General features: G+C 42.6%; 1 protein-coding gene across 3 annotated transcripts in view; it reads right to left on the minus strand.

The window, feature by feature from the left end:
• The window catches only part of WT1 (WT1 transcription factor), an 80,764-nt gene that overhangs the window by 28,127 nt on the left and 26,792 nt on the right, over positions 1-25,845 (minus strand). For 2 of the 3 annotated variants that reach the window (XM_060262650.1, XM_060262651.1), the window contains exon 4: positions 22,843-22,920. The exons of the other annotated variant lie outside the window; for it this stretch is intronic. In XM_060262650.1, coding sequence (XP_060118633.1) covers positions 22,843-22,920 — 78 coding nt within the window. The remainder of the gene's footprint in view (positions 1-22,842; positions 22,921-25,845) is intronic. 3 annotated transcript variants of the gene reach the window in all.

Below are 25,845 nucleotides of genomic sequence, written 5' to 3' on the forward strand. Positions count from 1 at the left end.
TTCAACAGGCTGGTTGCTGCAGATTTTCAGAGAGACAAATGAGTTAAAAAGCAGGTTTTTTGGGTCATGGTGTTAAGGTCTGATCTTGCATACATCCTCTGAGGAATATAAGCATGCAGTTGGCTTAACTTTATTGCAGGCATGATATCATTTTACAGTACATTTTCTATGAAGCTGAATTCTGTCCATATTTTTAAAACTTTCTTGATTTTAATTTTCAGTTATACAAATATGATATGTATAATCTTTAAAACAGCAAGTCTTCTAATATACAATAAATATTAAATAATATTTCTTTTTATTTTAAAGAGTCTTGTTTTCATTATTCAAACTAAAAATCAATTTATAATATGGATTTTTAGGAACTATGTACTGTATTTTTCCACCATAAAAGTTATTAAGGGATACCATATTGCAACAACCTTAGTTTCATATTGATCTGTGGGGAGTTAGAAATGTTATAGGCTAATTTACACGTAAAATGATCCCATAATTCAGGGGTGCCCAATGGTAGCTCTCCAGATGTTTTTTGTCTACAACTCCCATCAGCCCCAGTCTTTGGCCATGCTGGCTGGGGCTGATGGGAGTTGTAGGCAAAAACATCTGGAGAGCTGCCGTTGGCCACCCCTGCCATAATTCATTAAACGATTGTTCTATTGTAGGTGGTGAGTTGTATATCCATTCTGCTGCCAGTGTTAACCTTGCTGAATTCTCTCCATTCTTTGCTCTTTCACAGAAAAACCACCCCAAGTTCACCTAAAATGCCAAATGAGAAGCACCCTTGCAGACTGGGAGCAATAGGAAGCACCACATTTCACAGAGGATGCCTGCAAAATCAGAGCGTGGCCTGAAAAATCTGCTTTTCACTCTTCTATCTTAAAAAAACCCGCAACATCCAGCCTTTATGAAATTTCTTGTGAGTTCAAAAGCTTGCAAAGTGTTTTATGTTTGGCTGAAACAACGAATGACAGCAAACATATACGCACAAAAAACCAACAACCCAGGAGCAGAGGGTGGGAGGGAGGGAATACAGACAAAGGCAGAGTGGAGCCAGCATGCTGAGGAACCTTATTTTATCCTGGGCAGGTTGACCAGACAGAAGACTAACACTCTGAGGTCCACCAGCCCAAGGCCTGCCTCCCAGGCCCTCCTGGTGAGCCAAATGATTCACTAACCTCAGGAGAAGGCTGCTGGGGAAGAGGACAGCATTCTGAGAAAATGACACCTGACCACCTGGCTCCCTGTGACACCCTGTAGGCCACAAAAGGGCTCTACAGCTAAGTCCAAGCTCCTGAATTGCAGTCCAAATGTAAATGAGTAGGTGAGAGCTGTGGGGGTACAGAGACAATACACATATTTGGGGTATAAAAGGGGGCCACAACTCTGTAATTATTACAACCATAGAGGTTTGGCTTGGCATATGGTACTGAATCCAGCATCAAGTAACCCACTAAAGCCAGTGGGCCAAGGAACCTCTGTTTATCCCAGGCAGGCAGACCAGAGAGAAGACTAACATTCTGAGGTCTGCCAGCCTGATCCTACATCCCAGGCCCTCCCAGCAAGCCAGCTGATTGGTGCCCCTGAAAGCCATGTGGCCCCCTGGCAAAAGGACAGCATACTTCAAAAATAGCACCTGGCCACCCAGCTCCCTGTTCCGCCCCAGTGGGTCAAAAAAGAGGCCCTTCAGGTAAGTCCAGGAGCCCAAATTTTGGTTTTTACTTTTTCTTGGCCTAGAGTAACTTATAACTTGCAAAGGTGTATGATTTGTAAAACACATTTTTAGTATCAAATATTATGATGGTAATAATAGAATCTTCTACAAAATTGTAACTTTCCTGACACTTCCAGTTGGGAAAACGAATGGAACCAATATGTACCAAAAGAAAGTCTTCCTTGGATTGATAACTGAATTGTTACAAGTAGTTGAATTGTGTACAAATCTCATACTGACTGGTTTCATTACAGGCAGAGCAAAAGGTCAAAGACAGACTTCAAGAGAAAATAATGCTGAAGGAGGGGGGCAGGAATTTAGCAGTAAAACATGGCTGCCCCACCTGAATCAATTTAGCAGTAAATCAGTCTAATACATCCATCGTAAGCTCACTTTTAAAAAATAGATACAGACCTTGAATTGAGCAGGAGCTCACAGGAGCACTACTCCTGAACCTTTCTGAGAATCCCCCCTCTTCCTCCCCACCTACCTACCTTGTCCATTGAATAGTAGGTGCAACTGCATAATAATCCCTGGATGACCTCCACCACCTGTTTATCTACAAAATGACCCCTGAATGGATATAACTGATTTCAAGATATCTTACTTTCAAATAAAAGTGAGTGGATTGAATTGTAAAACTTTGAGCGTTTTCGCACTGACCTTACTCGGCAGAGACGTTCCTCTTCACCGCGCAGCATCTGTGCGGATTTCGCACACATTGCTCTGCAGAACCCGGAAGAGCCGCAAAGTCCCGCGTGTGCGAAATCCGCGGTGAAGAGGGACGTCGCTGCCGAGTAAGGTCAGTGCGAAAACGCCCTTTATCTTTTATCCAGATCAAAGATCAGGGAGGGGGATGATGGACAGGTTAGAGTCTGCCTCCCTCTAAACAACCTATGGGAGCTGATGGAATATTGGTGAGAAGGGACAGTTGAAAATGGCACTTAAAAGAGTTTTAGAGAGCAGTTAGGGAGCTGGGAGTGAGTCTGGCTGAGAAGTTCTGAGAAGACCTGGTTAAATCTGACTGAAAAAGGTCCGTTTATAACAAAAGATTCTGAACACTGAAATATTCAGAAGTCAGTTGAAAAAACTTTGTAACCTCAACACGATCTACTCCAATATTATATTCAAACCAGAAATAAAAGTGAATTCCTAACTTGTTTAATCCTGTGGGCAGGGATCATGGTTAGGGCTATCAGTTCAGTGAAGGATTTACCAAATATTTACCGAAAACTGCCTGGGGTGAGAGGGAGGGGGAGGAGGCCCATGATCCAATCACAGTCAGCGATTTTCCCGCCTCTGGTTGCGGGGAGGGGAGGAGGAGGCCCCTGATCCAATCGCAGCCATGCATTTTGCAAATGGCTCAGGGCTGTTGTGTGCTCCAGCAAGGAAGGGGGAAGAGAGAACCTAATCTCTATTGCTGCTGCTGTGTGTTGCCAACTTGCTATAGAGAGACTGTGAGTGAGCTTCCGTGCCCTTCGCTGTGCTCTGCTCTCTGTGGCCTGGCCTTAGATGCTGGTGTTCCTGGCTAGACTGGAGGATCTTCATCTGGTAAAATGACTCCTTTTTTGTGTGTTTATGGGGGGGGGGGGATTTCTGTTCAGATTAGAAGCAGGTTTATTTTTACCTTTTTGAAAACCTTTAGTTTTCCTCCTGCTTTGGGTGGTTGGTTTTCTGTTGGGGACTGGGTTGCTGGGGAGCAGGAAGTGGCTCTGGCATGACCTGGCTTAAAGTGTTTAATTTAATCCATGTTATCTTTATAATCTTTTCTGGGAATCTTAAAAATCTTGGTTTTTTGGAGTTGTCTGTTAAATTTATGCCAGGCTATGGTTACAGTGTATGTGTGTGGTTTGGACTGCTTTTGGTTTCTGGGTGGTTGGCCTTTGCTTGGCTGTTCCTCTCTGGAGCCTGAGACAAGTTTGGCCAGGCCTGGTGGTGACCTAACCTGTTGAACTGCTGATTGTGTTTTACTGTTTTTCTGGTTGTGTTGGGGATGTGTGTGCCTTTGTAAAGCCTTTTGGAGTGCCCACAGATAGGTCCAGCCTTTTTGGGCCTTTGGGGAGAATCCCCTGCAGCTACCCTGCCATTTTGGGAGCTCTCCCCCAAGCCCCCTCCCCTCCAGGTGGCTTCCGTTATGCCCTATGTTGTGTCATTGACTTCAATAACCCATAGGTATAATGGTGGGACAGAGGCCCCCTCTTTGGGTGTCCCTGGAATGGGATCCCCTGGTCCAATCATTTTGGAACTTGGGGGTTCCTTGGGGGAAAGTCCTCTGAAGCTTTGCTACAGTTTTGGGGGCTATCTCTCAAACCCCCTCCCCTCCAGGAGGCTTCCATTATGCCCAATGTTGTGCCATTGACTTCAATGGCACATAGGGTATAATAGTGGGATAGGGGCACCCTCTTCAGGTGCCCCTGGAATGGGACCCCCTGGTCCAATCATTTTGGGGGGTTCCTTTGGGGAGTGTCCCTTGAAGTTCCACTGCAGTTTTGGGGGCTCTCCCCCAAAGTCCCTCCCCTCCAGGTGGCTTCCAATATACCCTATGTTGCCATCGACTTCCATGGGCTACAGGGTATATGGAACTGAATATCCAGATATCTCAGAATATTCGGATATATCCAGATACTACTATTTGGAAATATCTGGAATACCAAAAAATTTATTACTGAATATTTTCAGATCCGGATATTACTGAATTTTTTTATTGACAGTCTAATCTTGGTCATACACTGAAAAGAGCAAGAGTCCAGTTTGACTCATGAAAGCTCATACTCTGCCACAAATTATGTTAGTCTTTAAGGTGCTACTGGTCTCTTGTTCTTTTCTACTGCTACAGACAAACATGACTACCCATCTTGGTGTGTGTCTCTGTGTGTGTTAGAATATGAATAAATGGTAGCAGTGTGTGAAGGAAAGCATGTTTGAGTCCCCAACCCCAATAGCTCTGTGCAGTGTTTAAGTAAGGGGCAATTATTAAAGGGGGCTGGGCTACTCTGTCTGTTAATGTCTTTGAGAATGAGAGAGAGGACCTGGGATCTGAAATGGTCGTGGCTCTCTATATATTTTAAGAGGCAAGAAGGGTACCCATGTGTACCTGCCTGACTTACCTGAAATCCTGAACCTGTGGGAAACATTTCTGCCAGACAAATTTGTGCCAGACCAATACCTTTTGATCTAAGGAATCCTTTTTGGATGAGGAATCGGACATCAAAATACTATCTGGCCCCTCTTTCCCTGTCTCTATTTGCTACCATCAGTCACCATTTACTGTTAACTATAAGGACCACAACCTCTAAAGAAGTGAGTGAAGTTGTTACCAGGACACCATGGACACAGTATAGTGTGGAAGAGTCTGAATCGCCAACATTTAGAATAATTGCTGTTATGGTTTTTTTTTTAAATATCTTATAACTGTGTGTGTAATATGTTCGCAGGAAAAGTGGGATAAAAGTCAAATAAATCAAATAAAAACCTCTACAATGTTCATATTTCTATATTGAATTTTCCTTTTGGATTGCATTAATTCCTCCTTTTTTATTCCCTTAAAAAAAACAGGAAAAAAAGACTTACATAAAGACAACAATATAAGAACAGTGGTGGCTGATCTACACATTTTCTATAAATAGTTTCCAAATATCTAAAAATAAGTCCATTGCCATCTATATGCCATGCATTCAAATATTGATAAAGTTCTAAGATCCTCAATCCATACATTTACCAGAGGTAGGTTCTTTTATTTTTCAAATGCTGTAGTATGAGTCTTTTAGCTGTAGTTAGGGCACAGAGGTTCCATTTTTGTTCACCATCTGTTAGCCTCCAAGAGATGGGTAGATAGTTTTAAAGTACATAAAAGTAAAGTTAGTCCCCTGTGCAAGCACCTAGTCATTACTGACTCAAGAGGTACTGTCACATCATGACATTTTATTGGCAGACTTTTATGGGGTGGTTTGCCATTGCCTTCCCCAGTCATCTACACTTTACCCCCAGCAAGCTACATACTCATTTTACTGACCTCAGAAGGATAGAAGGCTGATTCAACCTTCAGCCAGCCACGTGAACCCAGCTTCCACTGGGATCAAACTCAAGTTGTGAGCAGAGGTTGAACTGCAGTACTGCAGCTTACCACTCTGCTCCTAAAAGTACATAAGCATCTTCAAAAATCAATAAACATTCTAATGCGAAACTGATACGAGTAATAATATTTTCCCAGATATCCAAATGACTGGACAAGCTCAAAGCATATATTTAAGAGACATATCCTATAGGTTACAATGCCAACAATTAGACACTTTACTCAGTCCTTTGCTAAGGAGTTGCTGTGGTGTCCAGCAGGCTTTGAATTCAGCAGGAGCTCACAGGAGCACAGCTCCTGAGCCTTTCTGATGGTTCCCCCTCCTCCTCCCCACCTTGTCTATTGAATAGTAGGTGCAGCTGCATAACAATCCCTGGATGAGCTCCAACAACTATTTTTCTACAAAATGACCCCTGGTGTCCAGTATATCTTGAGCATAATTTTTTGCTAAATAAGCTTCAATTTGAGACCCATGGAGAGAGCAGGTATAACCTTTAAGGCCATATCCCATTGCTTTGGCAAAACAGGGCAATTTAGCTCCTTATTCCATTCATTCTTGGGGCACTGCATATTTATCGATTGACATCCAGTATATATAAACAAATCGTGTAGGTTTTGTTTTTTCTCTTGGTTCAATTATAGTCTCCAGAAGCAGAGGGGACTCTGAGACACTTTTTGCCACAGGGCCTTATTGACATACCAACAAATGTTGCAACAACAATTGCCATTCTACAGAAGGTGTCAAGTCACATCTAGACTTCAGCTCAGAAAATGACAAAAACCTATCATCATGATCTATCAATTGGTCCAATATAAAAATCCCCCTATCTGGTTGTATTCATGTAATTGAAAGACCCATCAAAACTCAGACATTTTGTTTCAGATCCTTTAAAAAAGATGCACAGTAGAGGAATAAAATTGACATCTGTGAAATTCCTGTACCCTTTATCTGGACACATTTGCATCAACACTGGAAATGTTTCTACTGAGTAATGCAATGTATTGTTCTGTGACCTATTTCTAAGTTTTTTGCTTTTATAATCTATTTTTGTTTATTTAAATAACACCTGCTACCGAATGTTAGCTTATGTAATATAGTTATATTAATTTGCTTAGTATTTCCTTATATATGTAAATAATTGCTGTTTTACCCACCATATTCTGCTTAATAAAGACAATTTAAAAAAAAAAACACTGGAAATCTTTAATACCTGAACAGAAGATTAATAATTATACTCTACACTTTATACAAGACTGGTAAAATGGCTGTAGTTTTTATTCGGTTTTTGGGAAACAGATTTTCAAGTGTAACTTCATCTTCCCCACATACACACCTAATTGTGATGAAATTGTAAGGGATTGCTCCTCACTCCCAGGGAATTCTTCCCACATTTCAGACAGATAGGAGAAAGGTTCTCCATTCTATAGACAATTATAATTTTTGCCTGCAAAGCACAGACAGGAGACAAAAAGTGGCATGTGAGTGGTATGTTCCTTCATTTTCCAAGATCATCAAATGTACAAGGAGAGCGGGATCTAATTTTGGGTTTGTTTTTCTTTTTAAAAATAAAAGTATAGCTTGCACATATGAAGAGCTAAGCCCTACGATCTCCTATATCTTACTTCACTGTGGTATGTTTCGTTCAGTATTCCCCCCCACACACACACACACACACCATTTGCTTGTGAATGGACAGACTTTAGATTCCCCCATGGTTATAATCTTTTAAAACATAATAAAGACATCTGAAAGATTAGGGTTGCCAAGTCCAATTCAAGAAATATCTGGGGACTTTGGGGGTGGAGCCAGGAGACTTTGAGGGTGGAGCCTGGAGACATTGGGGGTGGAGCCAGGAGCAAGGGTGTGACAAGCATAATTGAACTCCAAGGGAGTTCTGGTCATCACATTTAAAGGGACGGCACATCTTTTTAAATGCCTTCCTTCCATAGGAAATAATGAAGGATAGGGGCACCTTCTTTTGGGGCTCATAGAATTCGACCCCCTGGTCCAATTGTTTTGAAACTTGGGGAGTATTTTGGGGAGAGGCACTATACTGAAAATTTGGTGCCTCTACCTCAAAAAACAGCCCCCCCCAGAGTCTCCGATACCTCCAGATCAATTCCCCATTATACTCTATGAGAATCGATCTCCACATAGGGAATAATGAAGTACCCAGCAGACATTTCCCTCCCCCCCCCTGTTTCTGGCGACTCTGAAGTGAGGGATTGGCATCTCTGCTAACTAGTTGCTGCGAACTTCTTAAAAGTAACACAGACACACCATCCAAAGAGGAAGGCTTTCTCAAGTAGAGACTGAAGCCTCCGGAGGTGGAAAGTCACATGGTGGCCGTGGGGGCAGGACTTTCCCCTGCCGGCCAGCTGACTGGGGGCAGGAAGGAGCCTGGGAAAGCGGGAGAACCCCTGCTGGGACCTGGGGATTGGCAAGCCTATGAAAGATGGACCAGCAATTCTCTTTTGCACAGAGATAATCTGGTCCTTCATCATCATCATCAGTCACATCTTCTAATTGTGTTTACTAGTTTATTTTTTACTATTTCCGAGAGAGTCGTAAGCCTCTACTTTCATTTTCCCTCTTTCCCTTTGCAGGGCTGTTAGGATCCCCATTGCCAAGAAGGCAAACTATGGTTTTCTGCCTCTTTATCTCCTTGGTCCCTGAATCCATGCCTGCCTGCCAATGCGGACAAGCAAAGGCTTATTCTGTTTCTTCTACTGTAGGTGAGCATCTTATTAATAGAATGGGGGTAAAATAGCCTGATGCAAGGCCTCTGCTTCTGTTTTTACCTACACACTGCCCTACCCCTGTGTATGTGAAGTCTAAACTTTTGAACCTGATAAGGAGATAGTTTAGGGCAAATATGCCTCATGGTGTATAGAATCAAAAAGTCCTACCAGTGTAATAAATTGAAACATCACACAGAAATGCCAGTCAACCCACAAATGATCCTCTTTGGTGTGATGGTGTAATCATGCATGTCCCTCCTCATTATTCCTTTCACCTCCCACTGCCTCAGAAAATGAAAACAGTCTGCAAAGCACCAAAGTAACTGTTTGATTTTTTTTAACAAAAACTTCCTAGCCTCTCCAAATGTCAGAAATAATATTCAGATTTAGAACATTTATGAGTGCATCTTTTCCACATTAGATCTTTATTAGTAAATTTCCAGATGTACATCCATAATTATCTGTTGAATGCACTGTCTTTGTGGTTCTGAAATAGAAAACTTGACACTGGTTTTCTAGCACAAATCATAACAGTACTAGAAGGACTGGAAGAATTAACACATGGTTATGCAGAGGCCTCAAGATTAGCAAGGAGATGTATCCTTCAATTTCTTTAATTCATAGTATAGTAAGCACAGCATAGCAGTTAATCCAGTTCTACACACTGTAAACTATTAGAGTGAAAGAAAATAATATGTGTGCAGCTTTCAGAAAGCTGATTAGCATTCTGTACCATGAGGCTTTTGTTAGTCACCAAATTACAATCATGGTAGAGTAATAGTGCTACATTTCTTTGAATTTAATAATTACTTAAATATGGTAGTAATATTCTCGACTAACAGAGATTTGCTTCAAAGGACATTTGTCACAATAGGCAGAAGTAGCCATGATGGGAAAGGCATGAAGGAAAAACTGTGAAACCAAAGGTTATTACTTGTACTCAGTATCATGGGAAATAGTAATAATGGGCATAGCTGACAACATTTTATTGTCTTCTCCACTTTAGTATGCAAGCCACCCCTGACTGCAGTCCCCAGCACCACACAGCTAGGGTTGCCAATCCCCAGGTCGGGGCAGGAGATCTCCCAGTATGGAGGCCCTCCCCTCCCCCCAATTCAGGGTCATCAGAAAGCGGGGGGGGGTAGGGAAATGTCAGCTGTGTGCTCCATTATTCCCTATGGAGACCAATTCCCATAGGGTATAATGGTGAATTGATCTGCTGGTATCTGGGGCTCTTGGGGGGGTCAGTTTTTGAGGTAGAGGCATCACATTTTTAGGATAGCATCAGGTGCCTCTTCTCAAAACACCCTCCAAGTTTCAAACAGATAGGACCAGGAGGTCCAATTCTATAAGCCCTTTCATTATTTCCAAATGGAGGGAAGACATTTAAAGGTGTGTGGTCCCTTTAAATGTGATGGCCAGAACTCCTTTTGTAGTTAAATTATGCTTGGCACAATCATGGTACTGACTCCACCCCAAAGTCTCCTGGCTCCACCCCCAAAGTCCCCAGATATTTCTTGAATTGGACTTGGCAACCCTACACACAGCACATAGAATCATAGAGTTGGAAGGGACCTCCAGGGTCATCTAGTCCAACCCCCTGCACAATACAGGAAACTCACAAATACCTCCCCCTAAATTCACAGGATCTTCATTGCTGTCAGATGGCCATCTAGCCTCTGTTTAAAAACCTCCAAGGAAAGAAAGTCTACCACCTACCGAGGAAGCCTGTTCCACTGAGGAACCACTCTAGTGGTCAGGAAGTTCTCCCTAATGTTAAGGCGGAAACTCTTTTGATTTAATTTCAACCCATTGGTTCTGGTCCTACCTTCTGGGGCCACAGAAAACAATTCCACACCATCTTCTAATATGACAACTCTTCAGGTACTTAAAGATAGTGATCATATCACCTCTCAACCACCTCCTCTCCAGATTAAACATGCCCAGATCCTTCAACATTCCAAAGAGTCCTTTAGTGAAGAGGGACCCCTGAATAATTATGAACACCCCAATAATAATAATAATAATAATAATAATAATAATAATAATAAATGAAAATATGGTTTTTGTGCCTTCAGAAGAGAATGTCTGATGTAATATTTGTTACATCTGTTAAAACCAGACAGCCCAAATGGGTGTGAGTCACAAATGTGTATTGATAACAGACAGGCCCCTCAGAGGGAGCATCTTGCTGAAAGCTGATAGCAGACTCATACAGGAAGGTGGGGCATTTGAACAGATGAGGCTGTGGGCTTGTCTGCTTGTTTTGAGTTGTGAATAAAAACAGTCAGAAGGCTGAAGATTGGAACTTAGTCATTTTGGGCTTATGCCAACAAGTTCTACTTTGATATCAAAGTAAAATACCTCATTTCAAACCAAGCAATGTGTGGGGCTTTGTTATTTTCCTGCTACATAAAATGGTTTCATTGGCCGGAGAATGACGTGGTAAGGATTTTTCCTTCCCCTTGGATGACTGCATAACTATCTGCCCTCTACCCTCATGGCAGGAAAGAACGGACTAGGCTCCACGATCACTTTTTTGACTGAGTCCAGCTTTCTCTGCCTTGTGGGGGGCGGGGTGCCCGGTCAGTCAACCAAGATCCTGAGCCTGGTTGAACCGACGTGTGTAGGGAATTGGAAGATCTTCAGGATTGTGAGTATGAACTGTTTGGGAATGTTGATTGCCTCTCCTTGGGAGAGAAGAAGGGTCTGATCATCCCTTGAGCTCTGTCTATTAGGCTCTGCTTTGGAGCTGAAGCACAGAAGCTAGGATCTGGGAGGATTTCTGTGGTGTGTGTGAATGAGAGACAAAGCCTCTAAGTGAGAGGGATTTTCTTTTGTGTAGTTCCCTGTAGGGAGGTCTTACTGGGTCACGAGAGAAAGGGAGTGTAAACCCTCAGGGCTCCCTGGCTGCCAGACTCCTTACTGGCAGCTCCTGTTTTCTGTTTGGGAGCCAGTTTGGTGTAGTGGTTAAGTGTGCGGACTCTTATCTGGGAGAACTGGGTTTGATTCCCCACTCCTCCACGTGCACCTGTTGGAATGGCCTTGGGTCAGTCAAAGTTATCACAGAGCTTGTCCTTGAAAGGGCAGCTTCTGGGGGAGCCCTCTCAGCCCCATCCACCTCACAGGGTGTTTATTGTGAGGGAGGGAAATAGAGGAGATTGTGAGCCGCTCTGAGACTCTTGAGTGGAGGGCAGAATATAAATCCAATGTTGTCATCTTCTTCTTGTTGTTGTTGTTTTCCCTAGAAGTGTCTTGTCTAAATGTTTGGTGCCATGGGGAACTTAGAAGCCAGAATTCTGGGAAATGTTAGAGAATGGTAGTTCCACATGGGCAGGCAAGGCTCCTTTGTCCCTAAATCTCCCCTACAAGAAAAATCTAGCTTTTGGATTTGAATGTCTTTTAGAATGGAGAGACCTGGCTTTGTAAGGTAACAAAGACCTCTCTCCCCTTAATAAAATAAAGCACAGAAGAGCAATGATTTGGACTAAAATTAGATGAGGCCAGTTCTCAGGGGGAGGCCTGGAGATCTCCTGGAATCACAGCACAAAATTCCAGGCTGCAGACTTAGTTTTCTCTGCAGGGTAATGGAAGTTTGGTGTGAGTGAGAGCTCAGAGCCTGGTTCCCATGGGATCTCATCTTTCTTTAGACTTCCATTTTAGATCTCTAGCAATCTGTCCTGTCCGGATATGGCAACCCCATTCAGGAAATAAAACTAACTGCAGAGAATGTGGCCTTGCCCAAAAGATGAGATCTCTGTTAGTGTGAAAAAGTCTGCCACCTGTCTGGCCAAAGTGGGTCAGCAGACTTGCCAACTGATAGTCCAACACAGGTCCAAAGTCTGGTATTTGCCCCCAGAAACACCAGGAAGGTAGGTTGCCACCAGACTGGATAAATCCTTTAGCACAGAGGCCCTAGTCAAGCCTCTGCCTATTAGGAAAACTCTAGAGAAAACCAAGCCACACCACTGCAGCAAGGGGTTCCCCAAGTCAGTTTTCAAAAATTGATAGTAGGTACTTTCAAAGGCTAGTGGGTAAGTTTGGCTCAGATTGTGGTGGCCCTGAAAGCATTCGTTTTAGTGAGTTGCTCAATGTAACTAGCTAACTGGGTATAAATTCAGAGAGCTAGATATTATCATACAGAGTTCAAATGTCCAGATGGAATCCAAGGGTTTCCCCAAATGGAATTACGTCAGGAGGCTGTTTAGCATAATAGGCTCTAGTCTAGGTTAGGCTAGGCAAAGAAATGTACTTATGTTATTTTTATGCCTCCCAGACCCTCGTGGTGTATCCAGTTAAGGCTATTCAGCTATCTCAGCACTAAAAATTCAGTTGGTGCATAGCTACTGCATTACAGTTAGCCCAAAAGAACTTAGGTTCAGCTCTTTTAAAATGCAGCAAGGATGCAAATTAAATAAATACAATTTATTGTCATGATTGAAAGAGAGATTCAGAGAGTTGTACCTTTATTTTCACCTTTAAAATGCCAGAATCAAATATCTCTGAGAAAGAGAAATTAAACTAGTTTTGTTAAATATTTACTGCTTTAGTTCTATAAATTTCAGGCTCAAGGAAAGGCCTCTGAGCATGTACACAGAGTGCCTAAATCAGCCCCAAATTGGAGCCTGGCTTAGGGAAGTTAAAGGTTGCAAATTTGCAGTCCTCTTGCCCTTCCCCCACAAGAACACTGTGGCACAGAGTGTTAGAGCTGCAGTACTGCAGTCTTAAGCTCTGCTCACGACCTGAGTTCAATCCCCAGTGAAAGCAGGGTTTTCAGGTAGTCAGCTCCAGGTTGACTCAGCCTTTCATCCTTCTGAGGTTGGTAAAATAAGTACCCAGCTTTGCTGGGGGAAAGTGTAGATGACTGCGAAAGACAGTGGCAAACCACCCCGTAAAAAGTCTGCCATGAAAATGTGAAGTTGTGAAAGCAATGTCACCCCAGAGTTGGAAACAACTGGTGCTTGCACAGGGGACTTTTCCCTTCCTGCCCCTTCCCCCACCAAGAAGGAATGCTAATCCTCTTCTCTTTTCTTAATCTGAAATCTTTAACAGAACCAGAAAAGAGAAGTAAATTGCCAGCATCTTTGCAAAGAGTCAAAGTTTTCTCTTTTGCAAGGAATTTATGTCCTAGCAACTTTCACTGGATTTTGGCTAGGAAAACTTTTGCAGACAAAGGGCACTGACCTTACTCCGGAGCGACGTCCCTCTTCACCATGCAGCGTCTGCGCGGATTTCGCACCAATTGCTCCACAGAACCCGAAAGAGCCGCAAAGTCCCGCGACTTTTGCATCGCAAATGTAAACCGTCAAAAACCAGTTTACATTTGTGACGCAAAAGCCGCGGGACTTTGCGGCTCTTCCGGGTTCTGGGGAGCAATTGGTGCAAAATCCGCGCAGACGCTGCGCAGTGAAGAGGGACGTCGCTCCGGAGTAAGGTCAGTGCGAAAATGCCCAATCTCTAGCTGTTTTAGGAAAGAAAAGGCACTTAGCCGAATTTAGTCTTAATTGTAGAAATACGAAGTATAAAATCTGAACCCACCAGGCAGATATCTCATCACCTTTCCCATCTTGTGTTTATATATATGCCCCATGGTATCAAAGGGGGGAGGCACAATTGAGATATTTTTCTGAATTCTCATATTCTCCTGATTTTGGGTCTAAGAATACAAATTCAAACTTTTGAAATTCTGCAAGAATGTCTCCATAAACAAAATGAATAGTTCTATATGCCTGGAAGAAAGATGTGTATATGTTAGAAAAAAAAGCAAGTCAGTTTGAAAGCTCCTTGGCTTGCTCAAAACACTACTGTTTTGCAAGGGTGCCAGTCTCCAGGTAGAACCTGGAGATCACTCCCAAAATATAATGTAATGCCCAGAACATTAAGGCTAGTGCCTCTGGGAGAGAAAGTGTCCAGGAGGGTGGACTGCATGTCTTGTAATCTTCAAATTTGATTCAGAGATTCAGAAATCTCCAGCCTGGAGCTGGCATCCCAAAGTTCCACTTACAGCTAATCTTTCTCTGCTAGAGAAAAAACCCTGCCTGTAAAATGCCTTGAGGCAAGAGTTCTTCTAGATTAGAAACTATTCCTCTGATAATTTATTTCTTTTTGCTTTACCTTTTGAGTCCGAGAATATTCTTCTAGTGGCCATTATCAGTTTTCCTTGTACTTAAATTATGTAGCTTTAATTTTAAGGGGGATATTTATAAGATATTTAGCTTGTGATCGTCTTTGTTTTAAAGAAATGGTGCACTTAACAGATCTCTTGTTAAGTTTTTTTATCTGGGACAATGGGTTGGAGGTTTATATTTGTAATCTTGGGTTTATATGGAGCATCTATTCTGCTAAAGCAATACAGTATCCAGCCTTTTGGAAATTTTATTCTTTTGGGATTTTTGTTAAGAACATCTCATACCAGAAGCATGTGGTCTTCAGGTGTTGCATCTGGCAGTTTTTCTGTCTTACTTTAGGTTGCTTTCCAATTTTGCATTCATTTGAATCTGGGGGTTCCTTTTGATGGTTGGTACTGAGTTTTTGTTTAGAGCAGTGTTTTGAAGTTCTGCCTCATAAATTTTGGTTTTTACAAGACCTCTTTCCTTTTGAAGTTATAACGTGTTATAGAGAAACATCTATACCCTTCCTTGGGTGGAACTGCCCTCTCACTGTGCATCTTCTCTCTTAAGTCTTGAGAAACTAATACTTTGCTTTACTAGCGAGCCAGTTATTCTCAGTGTCATGTTTCCTATGGAAATACCCTTTCTAGATTTCTTAGTAATTTAGTAGGCAAGATTCCTGAAAACTCTTGGTCTTCATTGGAAATCTGGACTTTAATACTGTTCTGCATTCCTCAAAAAGTATATCTTCATTTGCTCTCTTGATGTCATTTATAGTTATGATCCATCTATGAACTGTGCATATCAATCTTCCTATTCAGATATAGTGTGAACCTCTTACTTGTGGAAAGAGGCATCTATATGCTTATCTATCATATTTTATGCCTCCAACTATAGCATTTTGTTGGAGCATGACTTTTCTGAGTGTTTTGTTGAGAAAATCTTTTCTATGTTTCATGTTCTTACCATGGTAGGGCTCCAATTCTGCTTAATTTTGTGTTTCAATCCAGTCTCCAGTCCTGGCCAGGCTAGCTACTGGATAACACATTTCCATTTAATTGTTTTAAGTTCATGCCGCTCTGTTATTTCAAACTTTTTTTCAAGGTGTATTAACCAGAATTTGCCTTCCAGGATTGTTTTGTTATATATGAAGAAAATCGGGATCTGCAATTCAAGTTTAGTGCATGCTCATTATTATATAGTAATTTTAAGAATTACTGGTATGTCTGCTAAGAATTGTTTGTTTAAGGATTAACTATTATTTGCTTTTAGGATTTTGTTGTTAAAGTTTGTTGAAACCCACTCTCACATCTACGTGAGACCCACAGAACAAATTTTGGATGAGTTGACACAGAGAAAGATGGGGTTCAGTGGGACTTGAACACCCCACTGATGTCCAATGATTTAAATTCTCTAATCCAGTTCTCTAATCATTTTGGGTCTGATCCCTCACATACATGTATGTTAAAGCTGGCATTGTTCTATTGAGGCCTCAGTTTTGTTTTATATTTGTTTTTGAAGATTTCTTGCCCTTTTTGTGATCATTTTCATAATCCAGGGGTAACTTCAACTCTGGTAATCTCTTTTTGGAGCTCCAAATTTTGTGCACAATTTCATGTTTCTTTTTAAGATTCATATCTGTTGCAACAAAAATAAAAAGCCTCTCATGAACCTCTAGGTGCACATTTTCTATATGGATATTCACTAGCCTAAATCATGAGAAGTGATGCATGGGTTTATATTGCAGATTTGTGTTCTGCATAATGTATGTTGTATGAAATCTGTCCTTTAACATTGGAAGGGTAGAGACATTGTCAAACTGAAACACCATGTGAGAAGGAGGAAGTTTCCTGTCCAAAGCAAGTATGGTAAGTAGCTAATATGTGTGAAACTCTATCTCAACAGGGTTGGACTCAAGTTATGGCAATTTGTGGACAGCCAAGGAAAGCTTTAAAGGGAAAAAGCACCTATTATTGCTGTTTTATTTGTTTGTTTCTCCAAGTATGTTTTCCAGGCTCTTCCATATCTACCTAGAGGTCCTGAAATTTGCCTGGTCATGCCTCATTGATGTTGGAAGGAAGGCCTCCCAGAGAACCCCATCCAAATTGAGTTGTGGAGAAAATTTATTTCCAGGGAAATTCCTCTGCCTAGCAAAAGGCTGGATTCCCCAGCTGATCATAACAGCAGCCCACTGCCACTTCCAAGTTGTGCTTCCAGGAAAAGGAATTCCTTCCGGCTGCAACAGAAACAGATTTCCCTGTGAAAAGATTGTCATGCATAGAGCACGCAAACTCTCCATGAACTCAAGAAAGAAGACCTTTTGTTAGACTAAGGGAGGAGGGGAACAAAGAATTAGTCAGGAAATGGTTTTTGTATTGTAATAATGTGGCCAGGTGTGGACTGCCCACAGCTGCCAATGTTTTCAAGTATGTCTGAATGTGTGTATGATTGGCTCATATCACTACCAGTGATGAGACTATGTCTAGCTATGATTTTCCACAGATTCTCCATTCTTGGCCCAAATAAAAACATTTAAATTTACTTTTACGAAGCTGGTTTATCTTAATCTCATTGTCTCTTTGCCATTTTCCCCAAAACTTGCTATTTAATTTGGGGTTCCCCAAAGAATAATTTCTTCCCTGCTTTAATAACCTGGATCTCAGTCAAGATTGATGTAGTTCTTCACATTGAGTAACCACTGGGTGGCAGAGACTCTAGCCTTGCACACACTGCTGTGCCACAAACAGCTTACCATTACCAGTATTTATCACAAAATTTCTGTGCTGTCTCAGTAGCTGGACTGAGGAAACGTAGGGAAACGTCTGCTGAGCTCTTTATTCCCTATGTGGAGATCGAGTCTCATAGGGTATAATGGGGAATTGATCTGGAGGTTTCAGGGGCTCTGAGGGGGCTGTTTTTGAGGTAGAGGCACCAAATTTTCAGTATAGTATCTAGTGCTTCTCTCCAAAGTACCCCCCAAGTTTCAAAACAATTGGACCAGGGAGTCCAATTCTATGAGCCCCAAAAGAAGGTGCCCCTATCCTTCATTATTTCCTATGGAAGGAAGACATTTTAAAAGGTGTGCTGTCCCTTTAAATGTAATGGCCAGAACTCCCTTGGAGTTCAATTATGCTTGTCACACCCTTGTTCCTGGCTCCGCCCCAAGGTCTCCTGGCTCCACCCACAAAGTCTCCTGGCTCCACTCCCAAAGTCCCCAGATATTTCTTGAATTGGACTTGGCAACCTTAGATGTGCACCTTCCCTAGAAGCTGTGAATTCACTACTTGCAGGGAAGGCAAACACAGCCCCACTTGGAAAGAGAACGCACCCCACATGCATGCCCTGCAAGCAGAGAATTTGCAGCTTACAGGGCAGGAGAAGGTAGCTCCTGCTTGGAAAGAGCGGGAGCCATGTGCACCTGCCCCACAAGCTTCAAATTCACAGCTTGAAGGACAGGAGCAGACATCCCCTTCATTTGGAAAAGTTCACAGTTTGTGGGGCAGGTGCATATGGTGTCCACTCTTCAAGCTGGAGGTGATGATGATTGTTGGGGGTAGGGGTTCCCCCAGCAGCCATTTGGGGACTGGCATCCCTAAAATTCCAAAGGTGCCCAGAGGCTCAAAAAGATTTGGGACCCGTGCCCTAGCTGTATCACTCTGTAAAACTAGAAAGTGCTTACATGTCTAAAGTTTGGAAAGTCCTTTAAAATATTTTAATATAGGAGGGAAAATATTGATTACATCACAGAGAAAGAGGACAATGACTATGCAAGGCTGTCATCTCTGGCAAAAAATAAAGAAGGTATCAATTTCAAAGAAAAATAAGATGCCAATGCTCATTAAATACTTAAAGGAGGAGGAAATATCTGAAATATTAAATCCCTTGTGAACAGTCTGTATATTTTGAAGATGTAAATCTTAGGAAAGGCAGCTTATAATCATAGCGACTGTATATTGTAACTATCACAGCTGGAAACGACAGATAACTATTTTGGCTCATATCACTACCAGTGATGAGACTATGTCTAGCTATGATTTTCCACAGATTCTCCATTCTTGGCCCAAATAAAAACATTTAAATTTACTTTTACGAAGCTGGTTTATCTTAATCTCATTGTCTCTTTGCCATTTTCCCCAAAACTTGCTATTTAATTTGGGGTTCCCCAAAGAATAATTTCTTCCCTGCTTTAATAACCTGGATCTCAGTCAAGATTGATGTAGTTCTTCATTTTTTAGGATATTTTGTCTAATATTACAATGAAGTTGATAATTACAAATGGGTAGCCAAGTAGCAGCAAAATAAAATGAATCCAGTGGCAACTTAAAGATTAACTACATTTATTTCAGCATAAGCTTTTGTGAGTCAAGTGAAACTGATGAAGTTAGTTCTGAATCATAGAAGCATATATTGCAAAAACCTTTATGGGCCACCAGACTCCTACTCTATTTAAAGGATTTAGGATTGTGAGTTCCAAAAGGAAGTTAAAAACACTGAAGGAAAGTCAGAAAGATCGTCCGAAGAGCTAGCAGAGTACTGGAATGAGCAAAAGCAAACTTCTGTACAAATCGTTGCATTTCTCCTGTTCCTTTTTACTGAAAAGGTTGGCCTCATTCACCACAGTTTCACTGCTTTTATCACAATATAATTGTGTATAATGCTTAAATACCATATATGAATGGAGCACAAGTCCTAAAGATAGGCTGCAAGTGTGTTATGTGACACTGTTCTCCTCTAGACAGTAGCTTGAGTATCCTATGATTTGATGAAGGTGTGTGCTATGAATTTCCTTTTGTGTCCAATCTATAAAAGAAATAGAAGTCTTCTATATCTTAGGAACCAGACTTAAATTCTCTGTTAAGGTTATGTCAGTACATAACAGCTTTAGTTTGTAAAAACTTTACTCATTAGCATTGGGTTGTTAATTAGGCTGGTAACAAAATATTTTACATTTTTTAAAAAACATGGATCTGGTTGCATGTTTCCAGTTTTCAGTCATCTTAGCACAATTTACAAGCCAAAGTTTCCAAATGGTGAATGATGTTTTGATATTTATGCTGCATCAGCATAAATAATAGTGTCAGTTGTTGCTTTGAATTTACAGTGTTCTGGTTCACTTTAGAAGCTCAAGTAACTCAAAAGAAAATCAGTTCCTGGTTAAAAGTAAAAGGGTATTGTAGAAAGGTTGACATGAAATATAGAGAGAATCTCCATAATAATATATGTCTGTAGTCTGTTTATATGTTTTTTTCAATTATTGTATATATAATTTATTTTAAATGTTTTTAATATTGAAATGTTTTAATATTTGATGGCTACTGGCTTGGGGACCCTATTTAGATGGAAAGGCAAGAGACAAACAAACAAATAAACATGCAATACATATATGGATATATGCACCATTCAGTATGCATAAATATACACACACCATTGTCAGTCTCCAAATCTAGCCTTAATTCAAGTTTTGTGTTTAGGGTTTTTTTCTTAACTGATACCAACAGGGGCAGATTATGGCCACCATAAAAAGTCCCAGTAGCCAAGATCTTGGGGAGCCACTACCACCTCTCACCCAGCAAAGCAAGACTATCCTCTCACCCAGCGAAGCAAGACTTGCTACACACAGGGAAGAAGCAGTAAGCCAACATAGCTCATTTTGTGAAAGGTGGATAGACAGGAGCCACCACAAGCTGGTGGCCCCACTCCACATACAGCAAGTGGTAGCCAGCACCCCCTGCCTTCCACAATGCAGGCAGGAGCCAGGGCCTTTGTGAGCCAGTGTACCCTATACCTAGTGAAGCTGTCACAGGCCACTGCCACCACTAACCAGCAGCCCCTGTCTGAATAATAATTGAACTGTCTGGCAAAATTAGCTCCATAGCTCACCTTTCCCAGCTTCCTTCTCTCCTTTCCACAGGCACATAGCTATGGTGGGACCCACAGGGTCCCAGCCCCACCATTTCAACACCAAGGCCAGGGTCCAGGCCCCACCACTTACCACTCCCTGACTTCTGCTGCAGCCAAGAGGGAGAAGGACAAGGGCATTAGACATTCCTGCCTCCCTCCAGTGGCCACGGTGATTGCTCGAGCCAAGTGAGGAAGGGTGGGCTCTCTCTGTCTCATCTCCCCCTCCCCACTGATGCTTCCCTTGGGCTGAGATCATGCACAGCCTGCTGTTCCTTTCCCTGCCTGCCATCCAGGCTCCCTCCCTAGGGTTCCTGGCTGCCAGCCCTGTTCCCAACCATGGGACTGGCACCTTGAGGCCCCAAGAGAAAAGGCACCATTGTTGCAAGGATGGCAGGGCCACAGCAGCTTGGACTCCAGTGCACCGAGTTGGTGCTTGTTGTGAGAAACATTGGGAGATACTGGCTTGGTCCATGGTGGCTTTGCAACTGCTGGAGCATCCTGCCTACAGGCTCCCTCCCAGCCTCCAGTTGTGGCTGGCCAGGGCCACTGCCCTGCCTTCCAGCGCCGAGAGTGTGGTCAGGCAGCCCCCTGCCCCTCCGCAACAAAAACCCTGTCTATGTGCCCCACCAGACTTGAAATCCTGGCTATGGCCCTGCCTTCCCACCAACCAACCTATCTTTTATCTGCACCCCACCTTCAGCTATATTTTTATTTACTTCATTTATGCCCCATGTTTCTTCCCAATGGGACCCAAAGCAGTTTACATCATTCTCCTCTCCTCCATTTTATCTTCACAAAAACCCCATGAGGTAAATTTGGCTGAAAATGTGCAACTGGCTCAAGGTCATCCAGTCAGCTTCCACAGCAGAACGGTGATTCAAATTTGAGTCTCCCAACTCCAAGTCTGGCACTCTAATCACTATACACAGTGTCATTTGTGGAGTGGCTGTTGCTGAACTGTATAGGGTTCTCAGACCCCCAATCTAGGTGGGGGAATCCCCTGATTTTGCCCCCAAAATCAAGGGATAGTCTAATTTCAAAATATTCTAATTTTAAAAAGATTTCAAATCAATAAACTACTGACTAATAATAGCATGTTATTTATAAAGAAACCTTTTTTACTTGCAAAATCCCAAGGTTAAGATTTACCTAAATATAGCCTGTATTAAATTCAATTTTCTATCTATTTTCCAACTCTGTTCAAGTTTCAGGAAAGAAAAAAAAACACAGCAGCAGCGCGATATCCTGTATGCAGTCCATCAGATATCTTCAGTTTGTGACCATTTCAAGAAGAACTTCCTGCTTCCACAGTGACAGGAAACCAGTATTGTACAAAAAGTGATCATTCTGGAACCCACTCCCAAGAAGTGGGAGGATAACAGCCCTTTGTAGAGAGGAAACTAAGGAAAGGGGGGGGGGACACCAGAAAGGCTGAAGATGTAAGACCTATATAAATGCAAGGTAACAGAAGGAAATGTGAGCTAGAGAGATGATAAAGAAATGGGAAGATCAGAATAAGAAAGGTATAAAGAAGAGGAACTTGAGAGCTATAACAAGGTCAGTGTCAGAACCACTGGGGTTGAAGCAAAAAAACTTGGATCTTGTTTACCTAAATGCACTGCTTTCTGTATCTAACAACTATTCAAAATGAACATTCTGGGACATAGAGGGGACCTGGGGAAGCAGAATTTGTGGTTTAGGTCAGTCTACAGTACAACACACCAATCTGGAAAGAGTCCAATGCAAAGGGACATACACATTTCTTAAAATGAAAAATATTTTGTCTTTTGGTTTGCTTAAAATAATCCCAAAAACTAGCCAAACAAGGAAATTGGCCAAGCCCTGGTTTCAGTAGCTGGCAATTCCACCTATATTAGTAATGCACCATCAATTTCAATTGGTCTATGTCATCATCAAGTCATTTGGAATGGTGGCTACTCAAAGTCAATGGTATGACACATGGAGAAAGGTAAAGTATGATACTTTAAAGTGGCTATAACTGCAGCACACTTCTTCAGAAGAGCAAAATGAATGTATATGCTCAGCTGATCTAAAAAGAAATTAGTACCAAATCAGAATAAAATTTTCCCTTTTGCCTTTAACTGCTTAACATGGTCAGAAAGTTGAACAAAACTTGGTTTTAAGTTATTACAGATTCAAATTACAAAGGTTAAACCTTAGTATGTGCAGGGACACATATACACATGCTAAGAAGTTTAATATATTGGTAAATTCTCTAACTACATTGGAAATAAAAGAAATAAATTACAGAGTAAGACTGAATTTTAAAAACAAACAAACCTTACCCCTTAAGTGTAGATCCCAAGTTCATTTGATTCCATGTCATGCATTCAAGCTGTGAAGTCATTTGGTATAAATTGTCACTGTTGTGAAAATATTTAAAGTTAGAACTAAGTTTATGTGACCAATTTCAAGTCAACAGATATAAACCAAAAATGTATTTAAAGAACTCATTTACCTATTTGCAAGGCTGTATTTAAAAAATAGAAAAAATACTGAAAAATATTTCATAATGTAATAATAGCTTAGAGTTGTTGGCAAATTATTATTCTATACAATTTAGTTATATAGAGGTTCACTTTATTGCTTTGGGGGAAAGAAATGTCACTATTTAAGTGAAGACTACAAGTGATAATAGAGTTATTGGACTTAAAAAGCTATAGGGCTAAGTAATTAATAGTATTACTACCTATAGAAATTTGTCATAAAGAACAAATATTGAGAAACTTACTTTAAAACTGGGCTCCAGTACTGAACTATAGTCATAAATTCAGCTATGAGTTAGCTGTGAACTCTGTTTTTTGAAGCTGGCTCTTTATTTATTTTCTAATATTATTTTAAAATCTCAGCTTGATTAGCATTACACCTACATTTTTAAAAGACAACAAAACAAGCTTCAAGAAGCATAACAATGAGGTGCAAAAGAATCAAAACAAATTATGCAATTGTTGTTGACATCTGCCCCATTATCTGCCCCATGGCTGGAGAATAACTCACCCGCAGCTGGACAGATCTCTCCATCACAAATATATCTTTAATCCACATAAGTATGTGTGGTGCACAGGCATATGCAGCCTCAGAAGGATAGTGTAATTATATGGGTGCATTAATTTTTACCTGAAAAACTCCCATTCCATTGTATATACTTTAGGGAGTATAATATAGTGGGGTCCATGCATGGCAGTCTCGAAGTAAGTGATAACAAGCTCTTTAATAGGAATCACATAGTAAAGGTTACAATACAAGACTGAAGACGGGGCCTACTGGCCCAACTTATATACATCTCTGGATTCCCGCGCTAGCACATCATTGGGTAATTCAAACCAGTGGAGGCTTGTGATTGATCTAGGGCTGCAGGGATTTGGATCCTGCAGCCCTTTGTTCCCAAGTCCCCAAACTCAGTCTGCCTAGCTCCAATGAGCCTGGCGGGAATATCCAAAGTCTTCTCTTGAGTTCTCATACATAACACCCCTCCCCCCTTAGTTCACAAGCCCTAGTGAACATAGTCTTTCAGATACGCGGGCTTGCGGTGCTTTTGCATCAATCACCTGAGCATTGGAGCTGCCGGCGATGCGGTTTCTGCATCAGGTGTCCCTGGAGGAGGTCCTGGTGCCGAGGGGGATTCTGTCGGCTGGACGGGGTCCTCTGCGACCTCTGGTGCTGAGGGTGGTCCTGTATGTTCCACTGGCGCCGGTGTTACTGCGGGCTCTTCTGCTTCCTCTGGCTCAGGGGTTGTTTCGCCTAGATCAGGTGCCGGGGTAGTTGTGTTCTCATCCTTGTCTTTCCCCTCGGGCACCTCTTATGCACGTAATTGGTCAGTGTGCCGCCTTATTGTGAATCCCCCCTCTGAGATGGCTTTGTACATGATGGCCCCTAGTACATGGGATACTTGTGCTGGTATCCAGGCTGGCCCTCCCCAAAAGTTTTTGGCAAACACAGAGTCCCCCGTGTCAAACCCCCGGGGGGCCCGGACCACCTCAGGTACCTCTTGTAGCTTGGGCACGCAGTCTGGGTGTATGCGATTCATGAGGGTTGTCAGCCGCCGGCCCATGAGAAGCTCTGCTGGGCTGCTGCCGGTGACCATACTGGAGGTGGAATGTTGCGCTAAGAGGCACTCAGCAAGGAGTGCTTCCCACTTCCCATATATGATGCAGCGGAGCGTTTCCTTCATAGCCCGCACCATTCTTTACGCTTGGCCGCTTATGGCTGGGTAGAAGGGGGCCGATCTTATGTGTTTTATTAAATTCTGGCCACAGAAATCCTGAAACTCGGCCGAGGTGAAGGCTGTCACCGGGAGGCCATGTGTGGCAAAAACCTTGCGTAATGCCCCTAACACTGCCTGAGACAAGGTGGAGGCTACTGGCACTACCTTTAACCACTTGGAGTATGAGTGCACAATGAGGAAAAATATATGCCCCTGGAAGGGCCCCGTGAAGTCGAGATGCAGGCGGGACCAGAGGTTGCAACTGGACTCCCACTGTTGGGCTGGGGTGCAGAGTGGCGCCGGACATGTCTCCTGGCATGGCTGACATCAGGCCACCCAGGATTCAATGGTGTCATCAATTCATGGCCACCAAACATAGCTGCGGGCCAGCGCTTCCATACGTACAATCCCCAGATGAGTTTCGTGCAGTGCTGTTAGGACTCATTGCTGCAGTACGGGGGGGGGGGGGGCACCACCACCCTACTTCCCCACAACAGGCACCCCTTATGCACCGACAGTTTGTCCCGGCGGGATGCAAATGCTGAAAATTCTGCACCCCCCCCCCATCCTTCTGGCCACCCCCTCCACACCCAGTCCAGAACTCGGGAGAGGGTTTTGTCTTTGGAAGAGCAGCGGGCAATGTCCTTTGCATGTACTGGGCAGTCCAGGAGGGTTTCCAGTGACATAATCTGGAATGCTGGGGCTGGGTTCATGGAGGGCAGTGGCAGGCAGCTCAGAGCATCAGCGTGACCCATTGCTTTTCCGGGGCGGTTCCTATGGTCATACTGATAACCCACCAGGAAAATGGACCACCTCAACACCCGCGGTGAAAGCATTTGGGGCATTTGTCGGTCAGGGGAGAACAGGCCCAGTAGGGGCTTGTGGTCCGTCAAGATAGTGAAGGGCCGGCCATACAGGTAATCGTGGAATTTTTTTACTCCTTTCACGATAGCCAGGCCCTCTTTGTCTATTTGAGCGTAATTTCACTTTGGTTTTTGTAAGGTCCTTGAATAATAGGCTACCGGGACCTCGTGCCCATCTGGCAGCCTGTGGGCCAACACGGCGCCGACCCCGTATGGTGATG

Source organism: Heteronotia binoei, chromosome 21, assembly GCF_032191835.1.
Source record: "Heteronotia binoei isolate CCM8104 ecotype False Entrance Well chromosome 21, APGP_CSIRO_Hbin_v1, whole genome shotgun sequence".
Lineage (NCBI taxonomy): Eukaryota > Metazoa > Chordata > Lepidosauria > Squamata > Gekkonidae > Heteronotia > Heteronotia binoei.